Source organism: Notolabrus celidotus, chromosome 13 (genome assembly GCF_009762535.1).
Source record: "Notolabrus celidotus isolate fNotCel1 chromosome 13, fNotCel1.pri, whole genome shotgun sequence".
Lineage (NCBI taxonomy): Eukaryota > Metazoa > Chordata > Actinopteri > Labriformes > Labridae > Notolabrus > Notolabrus celidotus.
The window spans coordinates 22,766,894-22,789,228 of record NC_048284.1 but is presented as its reverse complement, the minus strand read 5'-3'; the positions used below and the strand labels follow the sequence as shown (position 1 = coordinate 22,789,228).

General features: G+C 40.3%; 1 protein-coding gene across 1 annotated transcript in view; it reads left to right on the top strand.

Annotated features, from left to right (window-relative positions):
* The window catches only part of LOC117824362 (1-phosphatidylinositol 4,5-bisphosphate phosphodiesterase beta-1), a 146,681-nt gene that overhangs the window by 117,721 nt on the left and 6,625 nt on the right, over positions 1-22,335 (top strand). Inside the window, exons 25-32 of the mRNA XM_034699830.1 lie at positions 535-673; positions 2,128-2,181; positions 3,454-3,673; positions 4,598-4,766; positions 6,739-6,815; positions 6,917-7,006; positions 7,151-7,208; positions 7,442-7,528. Coding sequence (XP_034555721.1) covers positions 535-673; positions 2,128-2,181; positions 3,454-3,673; positions 4,598-4,766; positions 6,739-6,815; positions 6,917-7,006; positions 7,151-7,208; positions 7,442-7,528 — 894 coding nt within the window. The remainder of the gene's footprint in view (positions 1-534; positions 674-2,127; positions 2,182-3,453; positions 3,674-4,597; positions 4,767-6,738; positions 6,816-6,916; positions 7,007-7,150; positions 7,209-7,441; positions 7,529-22,335) is intronic.

The following is a 22,335-nucleotide window of genomic DNA, read 5'->3' as shown; positions in this document are numbered from 1 at the left end:
CTGAAAGTGGCATGCAACGAAAGCCGAAGACCAGTGTTCAGAAAGAGAGAGAGAGAGAGAGAGAGAGAGAGAGAGAGAGAGAGATTGGGAAAAGTAATGAGTAGATCTGGCTAGAGCAGAGATTATTTGAAATTGTGTTAACATTTCAGAGATAAGAGCGTATAGGCAGAGAGCTGCAGCTGAGTCTAAGGGGAAATTAAGATCTGCAGAGCCTCGGCACAGAAAGAAATGTTAAGAATTGGTTACCAAAGCTATGTCTACAAACTATCCTGCAGACCACAGGTACACAAGAGACTCCTGGAGACAAAGCACCCCATGAGAAGGTTTCTAGAGAAGTCTATTAGAATTTTTCTTAAACATTATAAGTGCTTCAAAAAGTTATCTAGTCGGTGAGAAGTTTGACTCCTCTTACAAATCAGAGCATTCAACTAGCTTAAGTCAAAGATTTTAAACTCTGCTGCAGAAGAACCTGTGGTCAGAGCTTTATTTACAGACTTGATCAATAGCTCATTGAATCTTTTATATCATGCGCAGGTGGAGGCTGGGAGTGATGCTCCTTCAGAATCTAAGGTGGACCAAAGGGTAGCATTGCCTGCAGAGAACGGACTGAGCCACACGCCCATCATCGCTCCAAAACCCCCGTCAGTGGGAGGCCACCAGCCACAGTCTGCAGGTACAGTGTGAATAACCACTATCACATTTTAGTTCTTGAGAATGTGATGTCATCTATGCTTGTTCTTACATTACTAAGAAACTTTACCTACATTTTTTCTTCAAGTGTATTGTTGAACATAAGAATTAAATTACAGTGGTTCTTTAAAACAACATGCTTTAAGTCTTAGATTTGAAAATACAGTTACAATTTGCTTGTCTAGATATTTGAACCCTCAAATTTTTAAAATCTTTTTAAACTTTGCAATGGACCAATAATGTAACTGTTGCTGTCTGAACAGTATTTTGAGGATTACAAAGATATCTGAAAATAATCCAATCTGATTAACTCTCAAAACAACATATTAATAACAAAATGTCTGAGATATTTCATGTGATATTTTTCAACTTAACTATAGAGATAGCAATGTTTTATCATGTACACCGACAACTGCAGGTCCTTGCATGAGAACAGGTTCCTTGTGAAGTTTTCGGATGACACTGTACGCTTGTCGCTGCTCCATGGTTCAGAGTCTGACCAATGGTCCTGCCTTATTTGACTTTGTAACATGGTGTGATGACAGCTACCTTTACCTTAATGTATCCAAAACAGAGGATATGATTATTGTTTTTAGACACAATACTGTACACAAAGTTAATGTCATTCATGGGGAAGATGTGCAGACTGTCGAGTCGTACAAATATCTGGGAACTGTGTTTGATTCCAAATTGAAGTTCGATGTCAACATAGTGTCTATTGTCAAAATATGCCAGCAAAGGATTTACCTGCTGAGGAAGCTGAACTCTTTTAATGTCAGTAAGAGGATTTTAATAACTTTTATTGTTCTTTTATTGAAAACCTTTTAACCTTTTCTTTTATCTGCTGGTTCAAGGGCTTACCCATCAAAGAGAAGAACAGCCTGCAGAGCATTATAAAAGTTTGCTTCAAGATTACAGGAATTAAACAGAGAGACTTGTGTTCCCTCTGGGAGAACCAGGTGCTGAAGAAAGCAAAAAACATTATCGGCCAGTCATTACATGTCTTTCATACCTAGTTTGTACTGATGCCTTCAGCTCGCCGTTTTTATGCACTGGTGAGGAGAACTAATCGGTATTCAAAATATTTTATCCCGTCTGCTATCAGGCTTTTAAACTCAGACAGCACTCTTTTTAGTCATTTTAAATAACATATGGCAAGAGATTACATTGTCTTTTAATCGTTGTCTTATCTTACTGTTATTTATTTATTACATTAACTTATTGCTATCCTCCACAGACCCTCTGGTCCCATTTACAGCCCTGGTGCTTGACTTGTGACTTGTAGCATGTATATATGATGGATGTGTTGTAGATGTTAAATGTTGTATGGTAAGCTATAAATGAATTGCCCTTCTTGGGATCAATAAAGTTGTCTGAACCTGAATCTGAATCTGAATCTGAACATACATTTAAAAACCCTTTGTTTTTTGTATCCAGGCTCATTGAAACCAACAGTGAAGACTGAAGACATTATCCAGAGCGTTCTCACTGGTGAGGTTATGTTTTAAGCTTCATACTTGGTTGCTTGTGCTTAAATCTGTGGTTTTATTATAAAAACTATGATGGATATATATGTTATTGTCACTGGTATGAGTTTTTTGCACAATTCTTTTGAAATTAATATATGTAAGGGCTGCAATTTCAAACTTTGTTAGAGAGTTGGAAACAGAAATATAAAGTAGTCCAACAGTAGAGGACTGCTTGGATTGAGCAGAGCTGTGAAGTGTCCTATGATTGGTTTGTTTTCCTGTAAGAGGTTCAGAACAAACACTGTGTCCCACTACATGCAATGTACAAGGAATCCAATGCAAGGAGGATATTTCTACCATCCCTAAGACCTGAAATGACCCTTTAGATAGACAAACCTAAAACTGAGACCTCTTCAAACCAACTCAAATGTTTTGGTGGGTAGTGATGTTAAAGCACCGTGTAATGCAATGATCAAGAGACTACAGTTGAAGATTTTGCAAACCCAGAGGGCCCAAACACATAGATCTATTATTGCTTAAAGTAATACAAAGCTCTCTTATTTTCAGATAACTTCCACGTTACCTATCTTTTTTTTTTTACCAAGAAATTATGAATAATTGACTGCATTCATGTGGAGTTATAAAAAGGCTTGTGTGTTGGAACGGAAACACGCAGGCTTTGTCACAGTTTTTTTCTGACATGAGCCAAAAGTTGGATTTAAGTTTGAGGTTAAAAAAAGTGTTGAAAAAATGTCAGATCAGTTTCAGGAAGGCGATCTGCTGTCCTTTATTCAGTTGTACAAGAGATCTGAAACATTTAGATAATAATGAACCCAGATTCATTCTTCCTAATACTTACACAACTGTTGTCTGCACCTGTCATTGTTTAAATGTAGGAACCAAGTCTCACCATCATGTATTGTCACATTCAATATCTGTGTTTTATGACTTCTTGCTTAATCATGAAAATGCCTCATCTTTCAAAAAAGTTAGAGGCATGGAACATTTTAAAAAGGCAGATATGCAGGAAGCAGATCTGAAAACTATTTGTTTTAAGGTCCAGACACAGTCTGTTAACATAGAAGTTAGATTAGTGTTAAATCATTAACTGTATGAAAACTCTGCAAAGAGGACATCATCTTATATCAAGGATACATTATTTGACAGTTTTTTTATAACTTATGAAAGTTTTTTGTCAAAATGTTTTTCCTGATGCGCATTAGTTAAAAAAAAGTAAAAGTAATTTTGATAACTTATTAAGTTACTCTTGTTGATCTTTCTCCTTTTCCTTCAGAATTGGAGGCTCAAACGGTGGAGGAGCTGAAGCAACAGAAGGGCTTTGTAAGAGAGCAAAGAAAACAGTACAAGGAGATGAAGGAGCTGGTTCGGAAACACCACCGCAAGACCAGCGAGCTGATCAAGGAGCATACGGCTCGTGTGTCCGAGCTTCAGAGCCAGCATCAGCGACGGCGCTCTGCCCTGCAGAAGAGCCACAAACGAGATGGTAAGAAAAGGTAGGTGGCCCTCCTCTTCTCTGATACTAAATGTGTTATTGATATTGTCCTGTTTCACATCTTTGGACTTGAGGCCCTTTGATTTTCATCTGAGAGTCAAGGAGCTCTACAAAAGCCTTTACAGCGATATGCGATACCACTTTTCCTTTAAACTAGTATTTAATTCTACCATTAGATATTTTACATGTTGAGAAGGGCGTGACTCTAAACAAAGAGTAGCTTTGAATTTTCTAAAGTACTGGGCTTCTCTTGGAATGGTTATAAGACAGTCTTGGGAATAAAGAGAAGGCACAGTAAGACTGCCTGAGAAATTCAATACAAACTGTTAGTCACAAGATCACTTTTTTCTTCTTGTATTTCTTTTCCCTTCATATTAATTTGTGTAGTTTTTTCACCTTTGAGTACTTGTCATTTAAAAAATGGTTCGAGTACCTATTAAAATCCTCTGTTGCAAATTGTTTGTTTTTTTTAAATCAAACACCACAGGGCAGGATTCACCCCTTTCAGGAAGAAAAAAAAAGGCTAAGCTTTGTGTAGAATAAGAATGAGTGGATAAGGCTTCCTCTGAAGCTCAGGGACTCATACAGGGCCCTCAGCAGTCCATCACACACTGAAGAATCAGCACTGAGCATGCAGCAAAGATTACAGGCATTTCAGCCAGTGCTGGCTGCACAGGGGCGTTGTATTAGCCAGATAACGTATTTCAACCACAGTACTTGAAGGTACAAAGATAAGTGCTTTCCTAATTTCAATTTAAACCTCAATGTTTGAAGCACCAGTCTCACTAAAATGTTTCACTTGATTACCAGCATATTATTTCAAAGCACTGGAATGAATTAGGATCACTATTCTTTAAAAGAAGCAAGTATCTTAACTTGTGCATGCATTCTTTTTCTGTGGCTGTTTGTTTGTGCTCGTCTCCAGTCGGTCCGAGCACTCTCTGTCAACCCTGGACCAGGAGCTCTGTGATCTGGAGCAGGAGTGCAGTCAGAGGCTCGCTGAGCTGAAGGAGCAACAACAACAGCAGCTCCTCACACTTCGCCAGGAGCAGTACTACAGCGAAAAGTACCAGAAACGAGAACACATCAAGCAGGTACTCACAAACAAATAGCAACAAACACAACCAAACAGATGTGTAAGGCAGCTGAGTTGGCAGCAAATCTGTCTCATGCTGGCTATTTGTTTCAGCTTACTGGTATTAAATGGCCCTAGAGACAGTATGGAGTATTCTCCCTGTCATCTCTGTTTATCTGTCAGCTGCTCATTTATGACCATTGCACTTATAGTCAGTCTCATACTTGTCTCTTGAACTTGTATTTCATCATCAAGGTCTTGTGGGGCGACAGAAGTTCAAAAAGTTTGGAATCATCTCCTGCATTTAAGCTTACTTTGGTCCAATGGCTGAAGTGCTGTTTTATGGTCATGAAAGCCCCTCTGATGACTTTTTAATTAGTTGTGAAACAGATTGAATTTTACACTTATGCCTCTTTATGACCTACAAAAGCAAACAAAACCATTAGCAACCAGATTGACAATTTTAATTGTTGCAGCTTTTAATGCTTGAAACCACAGAGGGAGTAGGTGTTACACCAGATGACTGACAGCATGCTGAAGGAACAGCCTTTCTTTTAAATTTCAACTGCAAATATTCACAATGAGTGATACATTTGACTGTGAAAGGCAGCATGGTAAGAAAATACATGCACAGAACAAGACCAGCAAAGCTACAAGATTTACAATCCTTGCCCACAGGGGGCGCCAAAATCAACACAAACCAAATGTTCCTCACAGCAGCTTTAATGTTTTATGGTTTGAGAAGGTCCTACTCTATGAGATACAGGTTAAACTGAGTGGTTAAATTGCACACACCCTTTTCAGAGGCTTTTGTCCCTGAGGTAGGCAGCACTGGTTCAAATCTGATCACACAGCCTTTGCCACATGTCATCCCTCACTCTCTCTACCTGATACCCTACCCTCTTAAAGAGGGCAATAACAGCTGAAAAACAGGCTTACTGAGAACAGGCTTACATTTTTTTTTTTAAACACGCTATTTGTGCATGTGCAGGACAAGATCAGCAAAGACATTACAGGTGCAGCTTTGTTCCCAGGGCTGGTCAAAATGGACGGAAACAAAAGTTCCTCACTGGAGAATTAAAGCTTCTAGTTCGGAGTAGATGTTTGGCCTTGGATTTGAACATACATGCATGTACAGAAGACTGATAAGACGCAGTTTAGACCTTTTTAGTCTAACTCTTAGGTAGAATACAGAGAAGATACTTAAAAACAGATTTACTGAATATTTTGTGTTTAAGTTCAGATATGATTCAGGGACACATATGTCTTACTGGACCGGAAAACAATCAGTCACATTGTTTTCAGGTCACAGCTGTACTTTTTCTCTAACATGTTACACTTTGACTATAATGGCTACATGATTAATTTGTTCATTATTTTACAGCATCAACTTTTCTTATCATTAATAACACAACGGTGTCTGAATAAAACCTAATTTATCCTTCCTATAACATCACGCATTGAAGGTAATAAGACAATATAACAGATATGAAGCTGTTTCAGTGTATGTAGCTGTTGACAAAAAGGCATCCATGCATTTACACATACAGTACCTGCCTTGACTTGTGTTTGACTTGATAAAGTGCTGACTCTCTCCAGGTCTCTAAAAGCTCAGAAAGGCTAACACGCATTAATCATACCAAGCTAAAGGATACGTTCATGCTTCTATGAGCTCCAGGTCATCCCCCCTTCAGAATATTACAGGCATCATTCTGCTGCCTGGGCACATGTTCTGTCGTACCAAGTGGAAAAATAAATAAGTTATGCTCCAGTGCATCTGCACAGTGAGCACAGCTGAGGTGTCGAACAGGTTTAATCAGCAAAAGAGATTAAGCATAATGAGGATGTGCTGCTGGTCTATTGTGGTGTTGTTTAAGATGAAAATCTAAACCAGTTTCACTTTGAGTCAGGCCAGTTTAAATGTATCAAACATTCAAAGCAGATGTTGACTTTGTTCAAGTGTCAAATCATGACTTTTGTTGTCTCTGCAGCTGGTTGAGAAGCTGACCACCATTGCAGAGGAGTGCCAGAGTGCTCAGATGAAGAAGCTCAGAGACATCTGTGAGAAGTAAGACTGTGTTCAGCATGAAGCATCTAAACACAATCAAACAAACAGAAGGCATCCAACATTTTCAATTCCCCTCTCCTTCTCCATCTCACCGTTTGTAGGGAAAAGAAGGATCTTAAGAAGAAAATGGAGAAGAAAAGGCAAGAGAAGATCAATGAAGCTAAATCAAAAGACAAGAATGTGACAGAAGAGTAAGTACCTACATTAAAATAAAGGCAGTCTGTCTTTGCAGGTTATTGTAGATTTGTCTGACCACTAGATGTCACCAGATGTTTACGGTCAATTCTGTTGGGACTGATTGTTCAGCTAAACCAATGATACAATTCACCCCACAGAGAGAAGCTTGAGATCAACAGATCGTTTGTCAATGAGGTGGTGCAGTACATCAAACGGGTAAGAGGCTGTTTGATATAGAATGTTTAGACCCTTATGAGCTTCAACGTAGAATAACTACATAATAAACTTGTGTTCAAATTCAAATAATTCCAATTTTACTCATTGCTATAGTGTTACTGTACGTTTTGATTATATTGTTTTGACATGCAAAGACCTTAAAGTATCTGTTTGTTTGTTTGTTTGTTTGTTTGTGTGTGTGTGTGCCTGTGATTGTGTGTGTCTGTGTGTAGCTGGAAGACGCACAGAGTAAAAGGCAGGAGAGACTACAAGAGAAGCACAAGGATACCCGCCAGCAAATCTTAGATGAAAGGCCGAAGGTAAGGCACCTGTCATTGAAAGACAGTTATGAATGGACTCTGAATTTGTGGTGTTTTGCATGGCGGTATCTAGTTGCTGGTTTTGTGGTCCCTAAAGTGGATGATGATATCAGAAGTTCCCACAGTAGTAACATGTGTGGCTGCAAGTCCAAACTTGTTGATCAGTGTATTTACTTGCAGCCTTGGTGAGGATACAAAACAGACCTTGCCCTGTGCATCATGTGAAAGAGAACTCACTGTACATGTTTCTTAAACTGTAAGGGGAAACATGACTGAGTAAAAGTGATATGTCCTTGAACCTAAGTAGATCTTACCTGGTTCTCACCACAAGGGGGCAACCTGGTCCAGGTTTAGTTAGATATGTTCCTGGTTTTTGTGTCCAAAGCTAAAACCACAAACTACAAAAGTATATATGTTTTTGTACAATGTAATCCCTAAACTAACAACAGAATAAGCCCTCCTGCCTTGAAAGGCTAGTACAGGCTGATCTTTATGAGATGTCATACTGTGTAAACATATCAATATGCAAAAAATATGATTGCTCAGTCGACAGGTGTGTTGGTTGATTGCCTTGTGACATACATATCTTGCTATGACTGTATCAGATCTTCACTGTTGTTTTTATTACACTTCCTTGAGTCAGGATATAGTACCAGCATGCCACTGGACTGTATACTACAAACATTGAACACAGTTTTATGGTGATTGTTTATAGTGTGTGTGGTAATTTAAGCACAACTCCTGTTCATGTATGAGCTGCAGAGTTCCCACACAGTTATTGTCACTGTCGTTGTAGGACGAATGTGCAGCTGAAGAACATGGTAAGACCTCTGTTGCATCCATGAGCTCAGTATTAATACAGCATCAGTATGGTAGTATTAATATTCATACACCTGAGCCGCCGCTGTCTGCCAACAAGTGAATGTGCATCTCTGATATGGCTGACACCTACCGAGCAGTAAGACAACAGAATGCTGTATGAATTCTGTCCTCAGAGAACACAAACCGTGTGGCTGAATTGGTGCGTAGCAAACCTGCATAACAACATAACAGGGGCAGCAGATTGGTTTGTGTTGAGTGAGATCACACCACAGTTGGGGTGCTTGAATGTAATCCTGCATGTCAGTGTGAGTGTGAAAGGCAAGAACTTCATCATTTTGGGTTATCAGTAAGATTTGTTAAACCCATGCAGCAAAACGTGCGTTCTGAAGAAGGCATTTCAATGAAACTTCAGTGTATGAGGAGGATCTGCTGTCTCACTTGTAGGACACTAGTATTAAACCTTCATACTGACATTCAATATGTAGTTTGTTGTTTCAGTAAATCCACTAAACACAAACATGGTAACTGTCATTTCTCTTCTCTCCATTTTGGTGTCTCTTCTTGATCGCTCATGTCGTGTTCCTGACAAGGTTTCGACTCTAATGCAGCACAAACTGCATTACAGCATGATCCCAGTATAATTAAAAATTACCTCCGCTTGCCAACAAGACACTTTGGTGTTTCCTCCTATCATTTTTTCGACTCTTGTTGTCAAATGAAGAGCAAAGAGTACATTTACCTTGTCTGCTCTTGAGCTGGTGGTGTGTGTAATTCATAGCACCAGCACAAATGAGGAGTGTTCTGTTGGAGACAGCTCCGTAACCACCCACTCTCACAGTGACAGCTCCTTGTGCCTTTGAAACCACTCAGAGTTAAGTGTGGGAGGTGCAGTATAGACATCCAGCCCAAGAGCTCACATGCAGTATGTCTTTAACATTTTACCCTAATACTACAGCATGGAGAAATAAAGTAGTGACACTGAAATGCTGGCCAGACAGTATGTTACATGAATTGGCAGTGGGGAGTCCTATGAGTGTGTTTACCTTTTTAAACACCCTTACAAGATTAGAGTTTTTTGTGATCTATATTGGACTTGGAATGATTGATTGAAGCAGTACTGGCTCAACATTAGCTACAGTGTCACGGCCTTCATTTTTCTTTTTGTAATGGTTGCTTCCAACAAAATGTTAACTGATCTGATCTGCTGTCACAATTACTTATGTAAATCTACATCCAGACTGTGGTAAATTTGATTTGCCTGAATGCAGTCGTCAACTTCCTCTGAGATAGCCATTTTCTCTGGAGGATGGTAGCAAACAATGCCCAGGCCTGTGTGTGTCAAAACATCCAGGATATCACCCACACTGCAGAGAAAGGATGCATTTCTGTTTGAGATGAGCACTCAAGTGGCTTTAATGTGCTAAAACTTGTGATAAGATAACAGACTGGTTTTGTTTGTGTCTTCCAAATCCTTTAGGTTAGCAGACAAACTTTAATTGGCAAAACACCTGAGTGTAGCTGACTTTTCCAAAAGGGTTGTCAGTACCTGGAAGCTCGGTCTGTTTAAGGCGGCGATGCTGTCTGTGTTGCAGTAGTCACTAAAGGCCGTGTGGTAGGATTATCTTTTTCATAAGGGGCTCAAGTATCTTGTGTTTAGAACATATAACATATCTATAACATACAAATGCTGTATCATGCCAGGTTATCTCTTCATTTTAGATTTGTTCATACTACTGTTTTTTGTTTGAACTTGCTCTACACTTTATTTATTTTCCACATGTATCTTACCCTGTATGGTACTATTTTTCCAAAGAGCACATGAAAAGGCTTAGATCCCCGGGGCTTAACATTTTCATTTTTATAAAGATTATTTTTGGCCTTTTATGAGTTTATTCAGATGATAAGACCGTGGATAGAGTTGGAAACTTGGAAGAGAGAGTCAGGGGTGACATGCGGTAAAGGGCTGAGGGTGAGAATCAAACCTGGACTACCTGTGTCAAGGACTAACGACTCTGTATATGGTGTGTGTGATTTAGCCGCAGAGTTAAACTAAATGCTTCAAGCCAGGTTTTGTTTTGACTTATACCTGAAGTTTCCCAAAGTATTCACTTGCACTATCTTATTTAGGGGCTCTACACCTCTACGTATATTAATCTAACAACACAGTCAGTTCAGTGTCACAGCTTAGTTATTTATAGGCATGTTTTGGACAGCATCATGCTCCCTCGGCAGAACTTTTTTTTGGTTGCACACATCTGTGATTAGTCTTATTTTTCAGCTCTGCCTAATATCAAGCGGAAATGTCCTTGAGCAGAACACTGAACCCCAAAGTCCTCCCAATGAGCAGGTCATCCGCCTTGCATGGCAGCTCTGATACCATCTGTGCATGTGAGTGTGATGAATATGAACCATTGTAAGGCACTTGGCTCTTGTAATTAATGCTCTCAGATTGGTGAATGCAGCCCATTCAACACAGTTACAACTCCTCAAAATGTATCGGAGGCAGGGGGAGATACAGTTGAATTGGTGTGGAGGTAAAGCATTAACCGCTCAGTTAATCCTCCAAGGGATGTAAACAACAACGACAGACACATAAACGAAGAAAGTACAAGGACTGTAGACAGGATGTGGTGAGCGCAGACAGACGGGGTCAATGGTTGAGGGTATATAGATAACCAGAGCAGGGCTGATATAAAAATACTTCTGTTGTGTGTCCCCAGGTTTGTGGTGTGTGTGTATGTGTGTGTGATCTGTGTTTCAGTATGTTAGTCTTCATAAATCAGAGAGCGGAAGAAGCAACATACTTTCTCTCTCACACAGTTCTGACCCAGTTTCTTCTTTGGGCTCAGAGCAGTCACTAATGGGCAGCTATAACTATCCCTGGTGAAGACCCTGAGAGCCCGGCAGCCAACAGTAGTTGTGTGTGTATGATTTTGTATTAACCTAAAAACTAGCCCTCGTAGAAGACAAATAGCGATGTAGTTACGGTGACCACTTGTCCTTTTTTGTCCTAGTCTGTCCCGATTCAAAAGTTGGTGTCCTGATAGGCAACAACTATTACTAAAACACTTAGATTGTTTTACTTCAACCAAAATAATAACTCTGATTGCAAGCCTGTTGGTCACATCAATTACATTTTAGCAAGCCTCATGTTTTAGCCTAATGACATTTTTCCTTTTTGGAAACAAAGACACATATTTTGTATTTCTTTATGAAAGCTGAATGATTGACCTATCACTGAAAACTGCTTCTCACTCAGTTTCTGATTGTTAAGTTAATAAAAGAGGCTTTTGAAGCAGTTATTTTTTCAATAGAGACTATTTTTGATGGGAAAGAAGGTTAAATTCAAGTTTGTAACTGTGTACGATTTAATTTGTGCTCACACAGATATAGTTTAAGATAAGATATAAGATATAGGATATCCTTTACTTGCCCCACAACGGAGAAATTTAAGTGTTACAGCAGCAAAGTAGACAGTGCAAAACAGTATAAAGCCTACAAGAGCATATGCAATAGCAACTATTAAAAAGTTATTAGCAATTAAAATTAAAGAAGTAAAAATAAGCATGTCTTACAACATATATACACAACGTATACACACAACTAAATAAGTCAATTTACAAATATTTCCAAAACCAATGACGCAGTGAAAATGTGCACAGACTTGTAGCCTAGGTATAAACAATGTACAGAACAGAACTGGGAAGATGGGTAGAAAGACGTATTGCATATGTAAGAAGAGAAGGATGAACTGAGATGAAGTAATTATTTCAAGTTTAGTGAAGGCCTGGATGAATTGAACAATATTTACTAATGTTTTATAATGAATATGAATGTTTTGGCCAAAATTAAATAATAACCAGCAGTAGCAATTAATTTAAAAAACAAAAAACAGGCAACAAATTCAGTTCAATCATATTAAATAAATCAACCAAATTTATATTCTTGATATTGGTTTCAGTAGCAGTGCTGAATTTCTGAATCGATGCATTCACTAGTTTGAATGTATTGCTTCATCCATCCTTTATACCACTCCCAGTTAAAAACATAAACAATGCACCATGAGTCTGAACCAAGCTTCAACCTCCGGCCTAAAAATATGAGTCCAATGTGGAAGTGTTAAAAACTGCAGTTCATCGAGAATCCGCTTGAGGCTGGTCATAAAGTGAAGGACAACTGAGAGAGAGACATTGTCGTCACTCGCAGCATGAGCACTCAGGTGTTACCTTCCTGTTAATGATCCAATCAAAATGCTACCCAGGAGTCAGGAATACCTGGCAGGGTGGCCAAGACCAGAACCCTGAGTCCTGCTGAGATGATTCCTCTTGATCTCCTCTTGGAGATTGTAGCCACGTGGTCAATATCTCCATGCCATGTGTCCACTTCAAATTCTCGCCACATGTTGATTGTGGGTAACTGTTTCTTGATAGTGACGGAGGGTTTAAGAGTGACTAGTGTTGCCTGTCTTTCTTATTTTCTCTGTTATTTTGTTTATGATATAGAAGCTATAAGATAAAGAAGTATATTCCTCCATCTCTGCCTCTGTAAAGCTTTAATGATGAGACCAGACTAACCCTGCCATGCTGTACTTCCTTTATACCAGTCAGCCCCTTGCTCACAGCTTTTCTGGCTGCGATAGCATAAATGGTGATAAGGCAGTATGTTTCACACTAGTGTGTGTTGGTGAATGTATGTGTGTGCGTATGTGTGTGCGTGGTGTTTGAGTTTACGTCATATTTTCTACATCATGCTGATTCTTTCTTAATTTATTGTAAAGGGAAGACAATCTGATGGTGTCTCCTCACTGTTCAATCCTTGACCAACACACACAAAACCGCACATGTAAGGACACACACACCCATTAGTTCTGCAAGCAGGAGTCCTCTGCAGTCGTCATGGAAACTCGGGTCCCCCTCACTATCCCCCTCCCCACCTCTCATATTCTCCTCTACCCTTCATGACTCTCTTGCAATCTGTTAATTTGGAACCGAGTCCTCATGACGCAATCCCTGGATGGTTTACTGGAGGAGGAAGAAAGAAGCACCAGCAGGAGGAGGAGGAGGAGGAGGAGGAGAGGGGAGCCAACAGGTTAGAGGAGCAGTGGAGGTCTGAGGTAGGAGAGGAAGAGAGCGAGCATGTGACCGCCCTCTCTTTCCCTCTGTCTCTCACTTTGTATTGTATGGGTGGCCACTATGTTCCCCCATCAGACTTTGATCTGCATCATCCTGGCCTGCTGGGTTGGCATCAATAATGCGCTTGTGCCTATACACACACACACACACACACACACACACACACACACACACACACACACACACACACACACACACACACACACACACACACACAATATCCACAGGGAACACTGAGTGCAGACCAGACACAGTGAAATAAAATCCATTGTGAATGTGTGAGTGCGCGTCCATGCTCTATGCTTGGTTACTCTTCTGCTCTATTATGCTAGCTGCTATTTTAGATCAGTGCGTGAGGGTTCATTATGTATGCCCACATGTGCTAATGAAGCTCTCCAGGGTTGTGCTCTGTCTAAGGAACATTCCCCACTGAACTCCTGCCGGAAAGCATCCTCTTTACATATATTTATGGTTTTGTGTTTTCTTGCATTATGAGCAATCCTTTGAGAGGTGACAACAGCAATCTTACTTTTGTATCTATAAGGAATTAATATTTCAGGGGAGAATGCCAAAGGTCATGGTGTCAAAGTCGATGACAGGATATTATGATGGACAGCACATCTTCTTATTCTCTGGTTGTACAAAGTGAAGCCAAGCTACCCTAACTACCCCCCCCCCCCCCCCCCCCCCCCCCCGACAAGTGCGGACATCCAGCACTTGTGACACTTTGGTGCTGGATTTCTGAATAGTACAGAGATTAGCCTGTGAAGCAGCCGCATTTCTCAACAGAGCTGTCAATCATGATGTAATACACCACCTTTTATAGCACCACACAAACTTGATGCCAGCAACACATTTAAAAAAGTTGGGACAGGGCCATGTTGACCGTTGTTTTGCATCACCTCTTTTTTTAACAACACTGTTAACATTTGGGAACCGAGGAGACCAGTTTCTGGACTTCTGAAAGTGAAATGTTGTCCCGTTCCTCCCAGACACGGGCTATCAGCTGCTCAACAGTTCATGGTCTCTTATGTTGTATTTTTCGTTTCATGATGCACCAAATGTTTTCATTGGGTGACCAGTTGAGACTGCACGTGGGCCAGCTTTGCACCATGCTGTTGTAATATGTGCAGAATGGGGTTTGGCATTGTCTTGCTGAAATATGCAAGGTCTTCCCTTAAAAAGCATTATCTGAATGGCAGCATATGTTTTACCAAAAGTTGTATGTATTGTTTGGCCTTCCTGCATGTGTAAGCTACCTATGCCATGGACACTCATGCATCTCCATGCCATCAGGGATGCTGGCTTTTAAACTGTGTGCTAATAGCTCATAGCTAAAAGCCAGGTGTCCCTCTCCTCTTTAGAATGAAGGACGCAGCGTCCATAATTTTAAAAAGGACGCAGCGTCCATGATTTATTTTTTTTTAAGCCAAATTTTAATTCAGCAGCCCACAGGACAGTTTCCCACTTTGAATGGGCTTGGGTCTTGGGACATTGCCGGCGTTTCTGTATGATATTTATTTATGGTTTCCTTTTCGCATTGCAGAGTTTTAACCTGTGTTTGTGGATGCAGTCGCATAATGTGTTCATAGGCAATCATTTTTGGAAAGTATTTTGAACCCCATGCAGTGATTTCCACTACAGAGTCACTGTATTAAAAGATACAGTAGATGACGGCCATCCAGTATCAGTTTTGTTGTCGTTTTTTGTGCAGAGATTTCTTCAGATTATGCACAGGTTCCCAATTTTTCTGGAATTGGCGCTGCAAAACTAAATTTCTCAAAAAAATTACCCATCAGTCCTCGTTAAGAAGGTTGCTTTACAAACCTACACTTGCAACCAGTCAGAAGAAGGAGCTCCATATATTTTGGCTTCAATTTGTGGAGCTGTCATGTAAGGTTCAAGTATAGTAGAAGGGTGTATTTGTGAACTTTTGCAGACATCATCACTTGTTGGAGTTTGTGTGAAAAACTTCAGTGCGTGAGAAGTGGCATCTTGTATTGACTTTTGTTTTGATAACAACACCAGTGTTAGAATACCCTGGATATGGCCTAACATGGGGGATACAAGTATAGTGCTCATGCTTAAGTCTGATAACACAGACTCTCTTTGGAGCTCACACATTCCTTGCTGTACTTTTCTACCACCAAGGCAAAATACGTTTTTTGCTCCCGCCAAGGATGTATTATTGCTGCAACAGGCAACTTCTGTTTTAAAGCAGCAAAGGAAAGAATTTTCAAGTTATTTTTCTTGTGACAATAACAACAACAAAAGAACAGTGCTAGCTTTGATGTAACCTTAGAGCTGAACATTGAATGAAGCAACTTTCTGTGAAAAAAGTCTGAATCACTATTGGCACAAATGGCATGTCGGGAAGCTGCATGCCAAGCTGCTGCTTAAGCTGGCTCAGCTCATGTCTTGGTGCTTTTCTTATTTCATGAAAGGCCTCCTTTGGTGTTTTTCATTCAGTGTTTTTAAGGGAGTTAGCATCTGTGGTGCCAGTTTGGCCTCAGGATTTAATTGCACGCTCCATAGTCCTCAAAGCAGGCAGTTAGGGTTCAATTCCCACCCTTGGGCGCAAGCCCTTTGCTGCATTGCATCCCCTACTCTCTCCAACTTTCCTACTTTATGCCCTATCTTCTCAACAAAGGCATGAAAAGCCCCAAAGTATAATTTAAAACAAAAATATATAAAAATCATCTTCTGTCTGAGCCTCTTTGGCAGACATGATTTTAGACCATTCCTTTTATATCATATTCACACTGTTATGATCACACCACATGATCTCTCCTTGACGTGTCACTGTACCAAAGATAAAATCATTACTGTGATTTTTTTTGCATGGATGAGTGCTTTGACATAAATAAGAATTTGGCAGATAATTTTCAGTCTTTAATAATCTTCACACCACATGCTTGATTTTCAGCCACCAAACTTTATTTTCCAAGAAATTTGCTGGACCGCTCCTCTGTGGAAGGGTTGATACAATAGCAGATACTGAAACATGAGAGAAATCAGGAGAAAATAGTATCCCATATGTTTATTTCCCTCACTGTAGTAACAGAAAAGTTCAAAAACAAGCACACAATGACACTCGTCTTTGTAAGAATAAGCAGCAGGCATTTAAGTCTCACTTAACATTAACAAAGGATCAAATGGCTCTGGATAAAGTGGCTCCCCTTAGCTCTTCTGAGCATCTTTCAGCTAACTGTTTTGTTGTTTTGACCTACAACTGAATTGTTTTGGTTCACTCTGCAGCTCTCATTGACCTTCTTTCCAGTAGCAGCAGGCAGCTGTTTTCTACAAAAAGATCAGATAAATTCAGTGTAAGATACCTACTCCTCACAAAACTGCCCACTAACAAAGTAAGCAAACAGATGGTGAACACAGTGGAGCATTTAGAAGCTAATGAGCAGGACTTTTTGTTTTTTAAGTTCATAGAAACCAACACAGAGCTCAAGAAAATAATGAATATCAGCCTTACTGCATGTTCATTATGTATCTGTCTCCTAGTAAAGATTATTGTTGCTCTGTGTCTGATGGAATTGTAAATTGACACTTTGTAACTCTGTCATATTAAACTCATAAGGTGATAATACCAAGCGGCAACCTCCGGTCTCAAACTATGAAGCCCATACGGTGTTATAAACTGCAATTCACCGGAAACCACATAGACACCAATTCAATTAAGACGATCTTTGCAGCATTAATAAACATGTTTACAGCCTGGTTCAAAAAACGGCTTGGCTCTATTTAGCTAATTTCTCTATCGGCGCACACTGTACGGGGTGTGAAATTTTTGTAACGCGACGGTTCAGAAGATATTAAGATTAAGAGTTTTTGACCAAAATAAGGACATGACTGACTTGACTCCCGGAGGGGAACACATAGTTGTTGGCTAGGAGGCTCAAACTCTGCCTCTTTACGTCACACTCTGCCTGGTGAGTTCCACATTTCCAATATGGCTGCAGCGCTCAGGAACAGATGGGTGACGTCACGGATACTACGTTAATATTTTATACAGTCTTTGGATAATACTAAAAACTTCTATGTCTTTTCCCTTGTGAAATGCTTCATGGCATCATATGCTCAGTAACAACATAAGAATTGGATTTTAAAAAATATCGCACAGCATATTTCACTGTGTATCTCCCCTCTTTGAACCAGTCCTTTTAGGGAGAACACCCATTACTGCACATGCATGGTGGAGGTATGCAGGAGTGTTTTTCTAATTCCTGGATCTGAAGAGAGGAATCTAAGAAAACTCCTGCAGTGTAGCAGATGAATTATGAGGAAGAGTTTGGAAAAGGTTTTCACACACAAATCCCCCCCACACACACATAAAAAAAGAAGAAAAGAAAAAAAAGCCAAGTACATGGAAAAGGAACATGCAGTGTATCCTGAGCAGCTGCTGCTTTCGTCTCTGTCTTTCTCTAACCGAGTTGCTCTTCCTCTTACATTAGGCTGCTGCACTTCATTTTCATACTTATGACCAATGCTGTGGAAAGAATGTAAATGAAGGAATGTTGCTCTCTCCCTGCTGCTCACTCCTTCACACACAAGCAAAAAATTGCCTTTAATGCACGATGGGCCTCCTTATTCTTCAAATAGCCTGTGATGATGGCAGGATGATGACCTTGTCTTGTTTCTTGGACATGAGATCTTAGATTCAGCCTAATTGGATGGCATTTGGATATGCAGTGCTCTCAAGGTCAGGACGCACACACCAGTGCATATCACACATTACACACAAAATGCCAGAGAAGATGTTTGGATTAATTAAAATGGTTTGAAAAGGAGCAGCAGCTAGATCAGGCATGCATTGGAAGGCAATCTCGCAATTTTCTCTGACTGTTTGGAGGCACAGCTGCATACTGTGGATGCAGAGCGGTGTGTTGCGACGTGTGAGGCTCTTTTGCGGTGCTGCAGCAGGCGTTATGTCACGGCTCAAAGCAAAGAATTAATTTGGCTCTTTGGAGGCCTTCTCTGCCTCCCTTGATAGCTCCTCAAAATGAGGACAGCTGGTGAAGAAGGTCACTGAGAGCTGTATTTTAAGAAAGGCAGAATTGCATGTGCGTGCGTGTGTGTGGTTTGTTGACAGGTGACAGGTCTTCAGAAAAGAGAGACAAATTTTTAAGTTGGCTGGAGAGCTACGACAGGTCGGCATACAAACAGAAACTCAACTTCATGCACACACACGCATACAGTGTATGCAAACACTCAAAGTACACAGAGTGAGAGCAAACATGCACCCTTAGAATTAGCAGACAAATACTCTAGTCAAATATTTTTGTTTTTCTTCAGCGTCATTCCGTTTCAAACACCTATTGACCAACCAGACAATGACGTAATGTTTTAACAGCCTTACAGTTGACCTCATTGCAAGCCCAATTTTATGATTTTTCACAAATATCCACTTGGACTCAAGGTTGAACTGATTAGATTTCATTTTCAAGAATCTCATGAAAGCAACATTTGAATTCATATTCTCATTATTATGTAATATACATTTGTACGATAGGATAAAATAAGAAGCGGGTGACATTTTTTTCCCACTAAAATGCTCTCAGACATCATAATCTGCATTAAAGACTATTGATTGTCCATTATTCACTCCTATTCTCGTGTTTATGATGCCTCAGGAACACCTGGGCACAGTATCTTTAAAAGTTATGCAAACATGAACCTGTACTCAAAGATATCTCTGCAACAGTCAGAGGGAATTGTATCACATTTGCTGTTCTCTAACTGCCATCCATCTGAGATAATGATGCCATCTACAATCAAATGTTGGACAGTCCCCCTTGCTCTACCGCTAGCTTTCCTCTTTATTTTGCTGTTTTAAAAAAGTTCTAGTGACAGTCACATAATCTGCAGAGAATCCGAGGGAGAGGAACCTCTTTCACAGATTCTGCATAAAAATACAGTGCCCCATTTTGCAAAAGCCACTATGCGAGATGCAGTACCTTGTGCACAAAATGCATCAGGATTAAGGTTGTCAAATGATACATTTTTAAAATTATGATAAATCGCAGAATTTCAATGTCAAATCAGGATAAATTGCATTACTCAAATGTGAGCAATGAAATGCACTTGATAATCTTAACTTTTAGATTCAATATTCCAATAAATGCTGCACTGCTACACCAGGGTGGTCTGAAACCATGACTTAGAGGTAAGAGACAGCTTTAAAATGCTTATTCTGTGAAACACAGGGTTACTTTTTAAAAAGGATAATGCTTTTACACATTTAGAAATATGCAGGAGTACATGTATGTACATAAATATTAAAGCAGTGTTGGTATGGTGTGCAGTTATTCTTGGATCATTTGATTACTCACTGACGTCTAATGATCCCCTATCATTCATACAGGTCCTGTAGGTGTGAAACTATTGTGCCCCATGGCGATAGGTATATTAACTGATCACAAAATGGTCACAATATGAAAACCTGAGGACATCCCATAGTTCCAGAGCTTCCTCAGTGTTGACTGGCCTGCAGTCAACACTGAGTCATGTCACCCATTTAGCAAGCTCTGTAAACTTCTTTGATCTAGTTTCATCTGAAGGTCTGTGGTGGTTCCTACATTCCAAAATAGTGCTCTGTCTGCTGTTATGATTCGTCTGTATTCTGACATAAGTCTGATTAGCTGCACCTGTATTTATTGTATTGCAACTTGCATTTGCACGTATTACAAATCTGAATCAAAATTTTACTTCAAATATTAAACCAGAAATTCTTATCATAGGCCCAAAATCCATCACGTCCACCTGCCCGAACTTCTCACTCAACATTGACAAATCCACTGTTCCAGCATGCACCCAGATCCATAACCTTGGTATCATTTTCAATCAGTCACTCAACTTTGAACGTCACATCAACAATATTTCAAAAACTGCATTTTTCCACCTCAAAAACATTGCCTGCCTACGCCCCTCCCTTTTCTTCACTGCAGCTGAAACTCTCATCCACGCCTTCATCACCTCAAGACTCGATTATTGCAATAGCATCCTCTACGGTACACCCAACACCCTCCTCAACAAATTACAATACATACAAAACTCAGCTGTACGCCTCCTCACTCACTCCCGCTCCAGAGACCACATCACCACAGTTCTCCAGAACCTCCATTGGCTTCCCATCACCTCCAGAATACAGTACAAGATCCTCCTCATCACCTACAAAGCCCTCCATAATCTATCTCCCTCCTACCTCACCGACTTTCTGCAGCCTTACAATCCCTCCCACAACCTCCGCTCCATCAATGCCAACCTCCTCACCCCTCTCACCAAACCCAAGCACCGAACCTGGGGGGGACAGGGCCTTCTCTGTTGCTGCCCCCACCCTCTGGAACTCTCTCCTCCAACACCTCAGACTCTCTCCCTCACACACCAACTTCAAATACAGACTCAAAACCCACCTATTAAGAAAGACTTTTAACATATAATTGATTGATTTTTTTCTTTTTGCTTTGATTTCCTTTGCTTATCTATTGTATAATTTATTTTGTGTAAAGTGTCTTTGAGAAACTTTTTAAGCGCTTTTATAAATAAAATGTATTATTATTATTACTTCAGTAAACTCGTTAATTGCAAGTAAAGAAAGTAGATTTCTTTTACAGCATTTAACCGTAGTTAGCCAGAGCGAAATCTCTGTTTAACCAACTATTTACAGTGAAACTGAGACTCACAAGAAACAAATGAACGTTATTTAATGAACCAAGAAATTACGTTAACTTATCTGGAGCTGGGAGTTCCACTTTGCTTTTTATCCAAACTCATCATCATCATCATTAGTAACTCTGCTATAAGCAGTAAAGTTCCCAAGAATGGAAGTCATGGCAAGTCATTTATCGCTAATCACTGGCTTCACCAGCCATCATTTGCAGGGGCATATTTCTGCGTCAGAGGATAGCTGATGGATTCCAAGATTAGAGACAGAGAGACGTTCCCTGTTATCATGTTCCTCCTGGGGTGCGTACTCCTCTGTTTAATGTGGACTCACTTTGTCTTTTCCTTTTTTTGGGGGGGTGGCAGATGTATGTTTTCAGATATGTTCAATATGCAAATATTGGTCCTCTGTCCTTTTACTCTGTAACTCCTATAGAAACACTGATAGAAACTTTGTTGGTTGGTGGAAGCTTACAGAAGCCAGGAATAAACTTACTTGTGTTTTTCATGCTTGTCATGTTTCAACACAACAAAGATGACACAAATTGTAGTCTGCCAGAGCCAGAAAAACCTGAGGAGTTAGTGGCATTGTTATCAGTTTTCTATCCTTGAATCTCTGACAAACTGACAGGATGTCTTATTGGAAGTTGTGATCACCACCATCAATTTGAATAACTCTCCTCTAATCCAAGAGTCTTTCTATCATTTCTCAAGAACTGTCCCACTGGTGAAAACAAGGTGCTGTCATCAGCGCTCAGCACCCCACAGCCACTGATTCACTTCTGAGCTGTTGATTACATGCAGAGGACACACACTCACATGCATGCACAGGGATAGACACCCTTCTGTCTGAGAGCTGCTCAGTGCCCCTCAGACTCCTCTGCCCCCTGCTTCCACCTCCTTCACATGTGCCAGGGTGTCATCAGATGGGAGAAAAATGACAGCTTTAATCAGAGGGTGTTTGTGCCTCAGCAGGCTGAGGAATAAGCGGGCTGCACATGTACACACACACACATATACACACACAGGCTGCGCGTAGTGTCCCACCCCTAAGTAGGTCATGCCCAGTGTAGAGCGGGCAGTGTGAGAGAGAAGAGTCGTGGTGCATCTTTGGTCATCTGGTTGTGATGTGCTGGATGCTCTGTGAGACCCAGAGACAGATAGATAGAGGGGGAGAGAAAA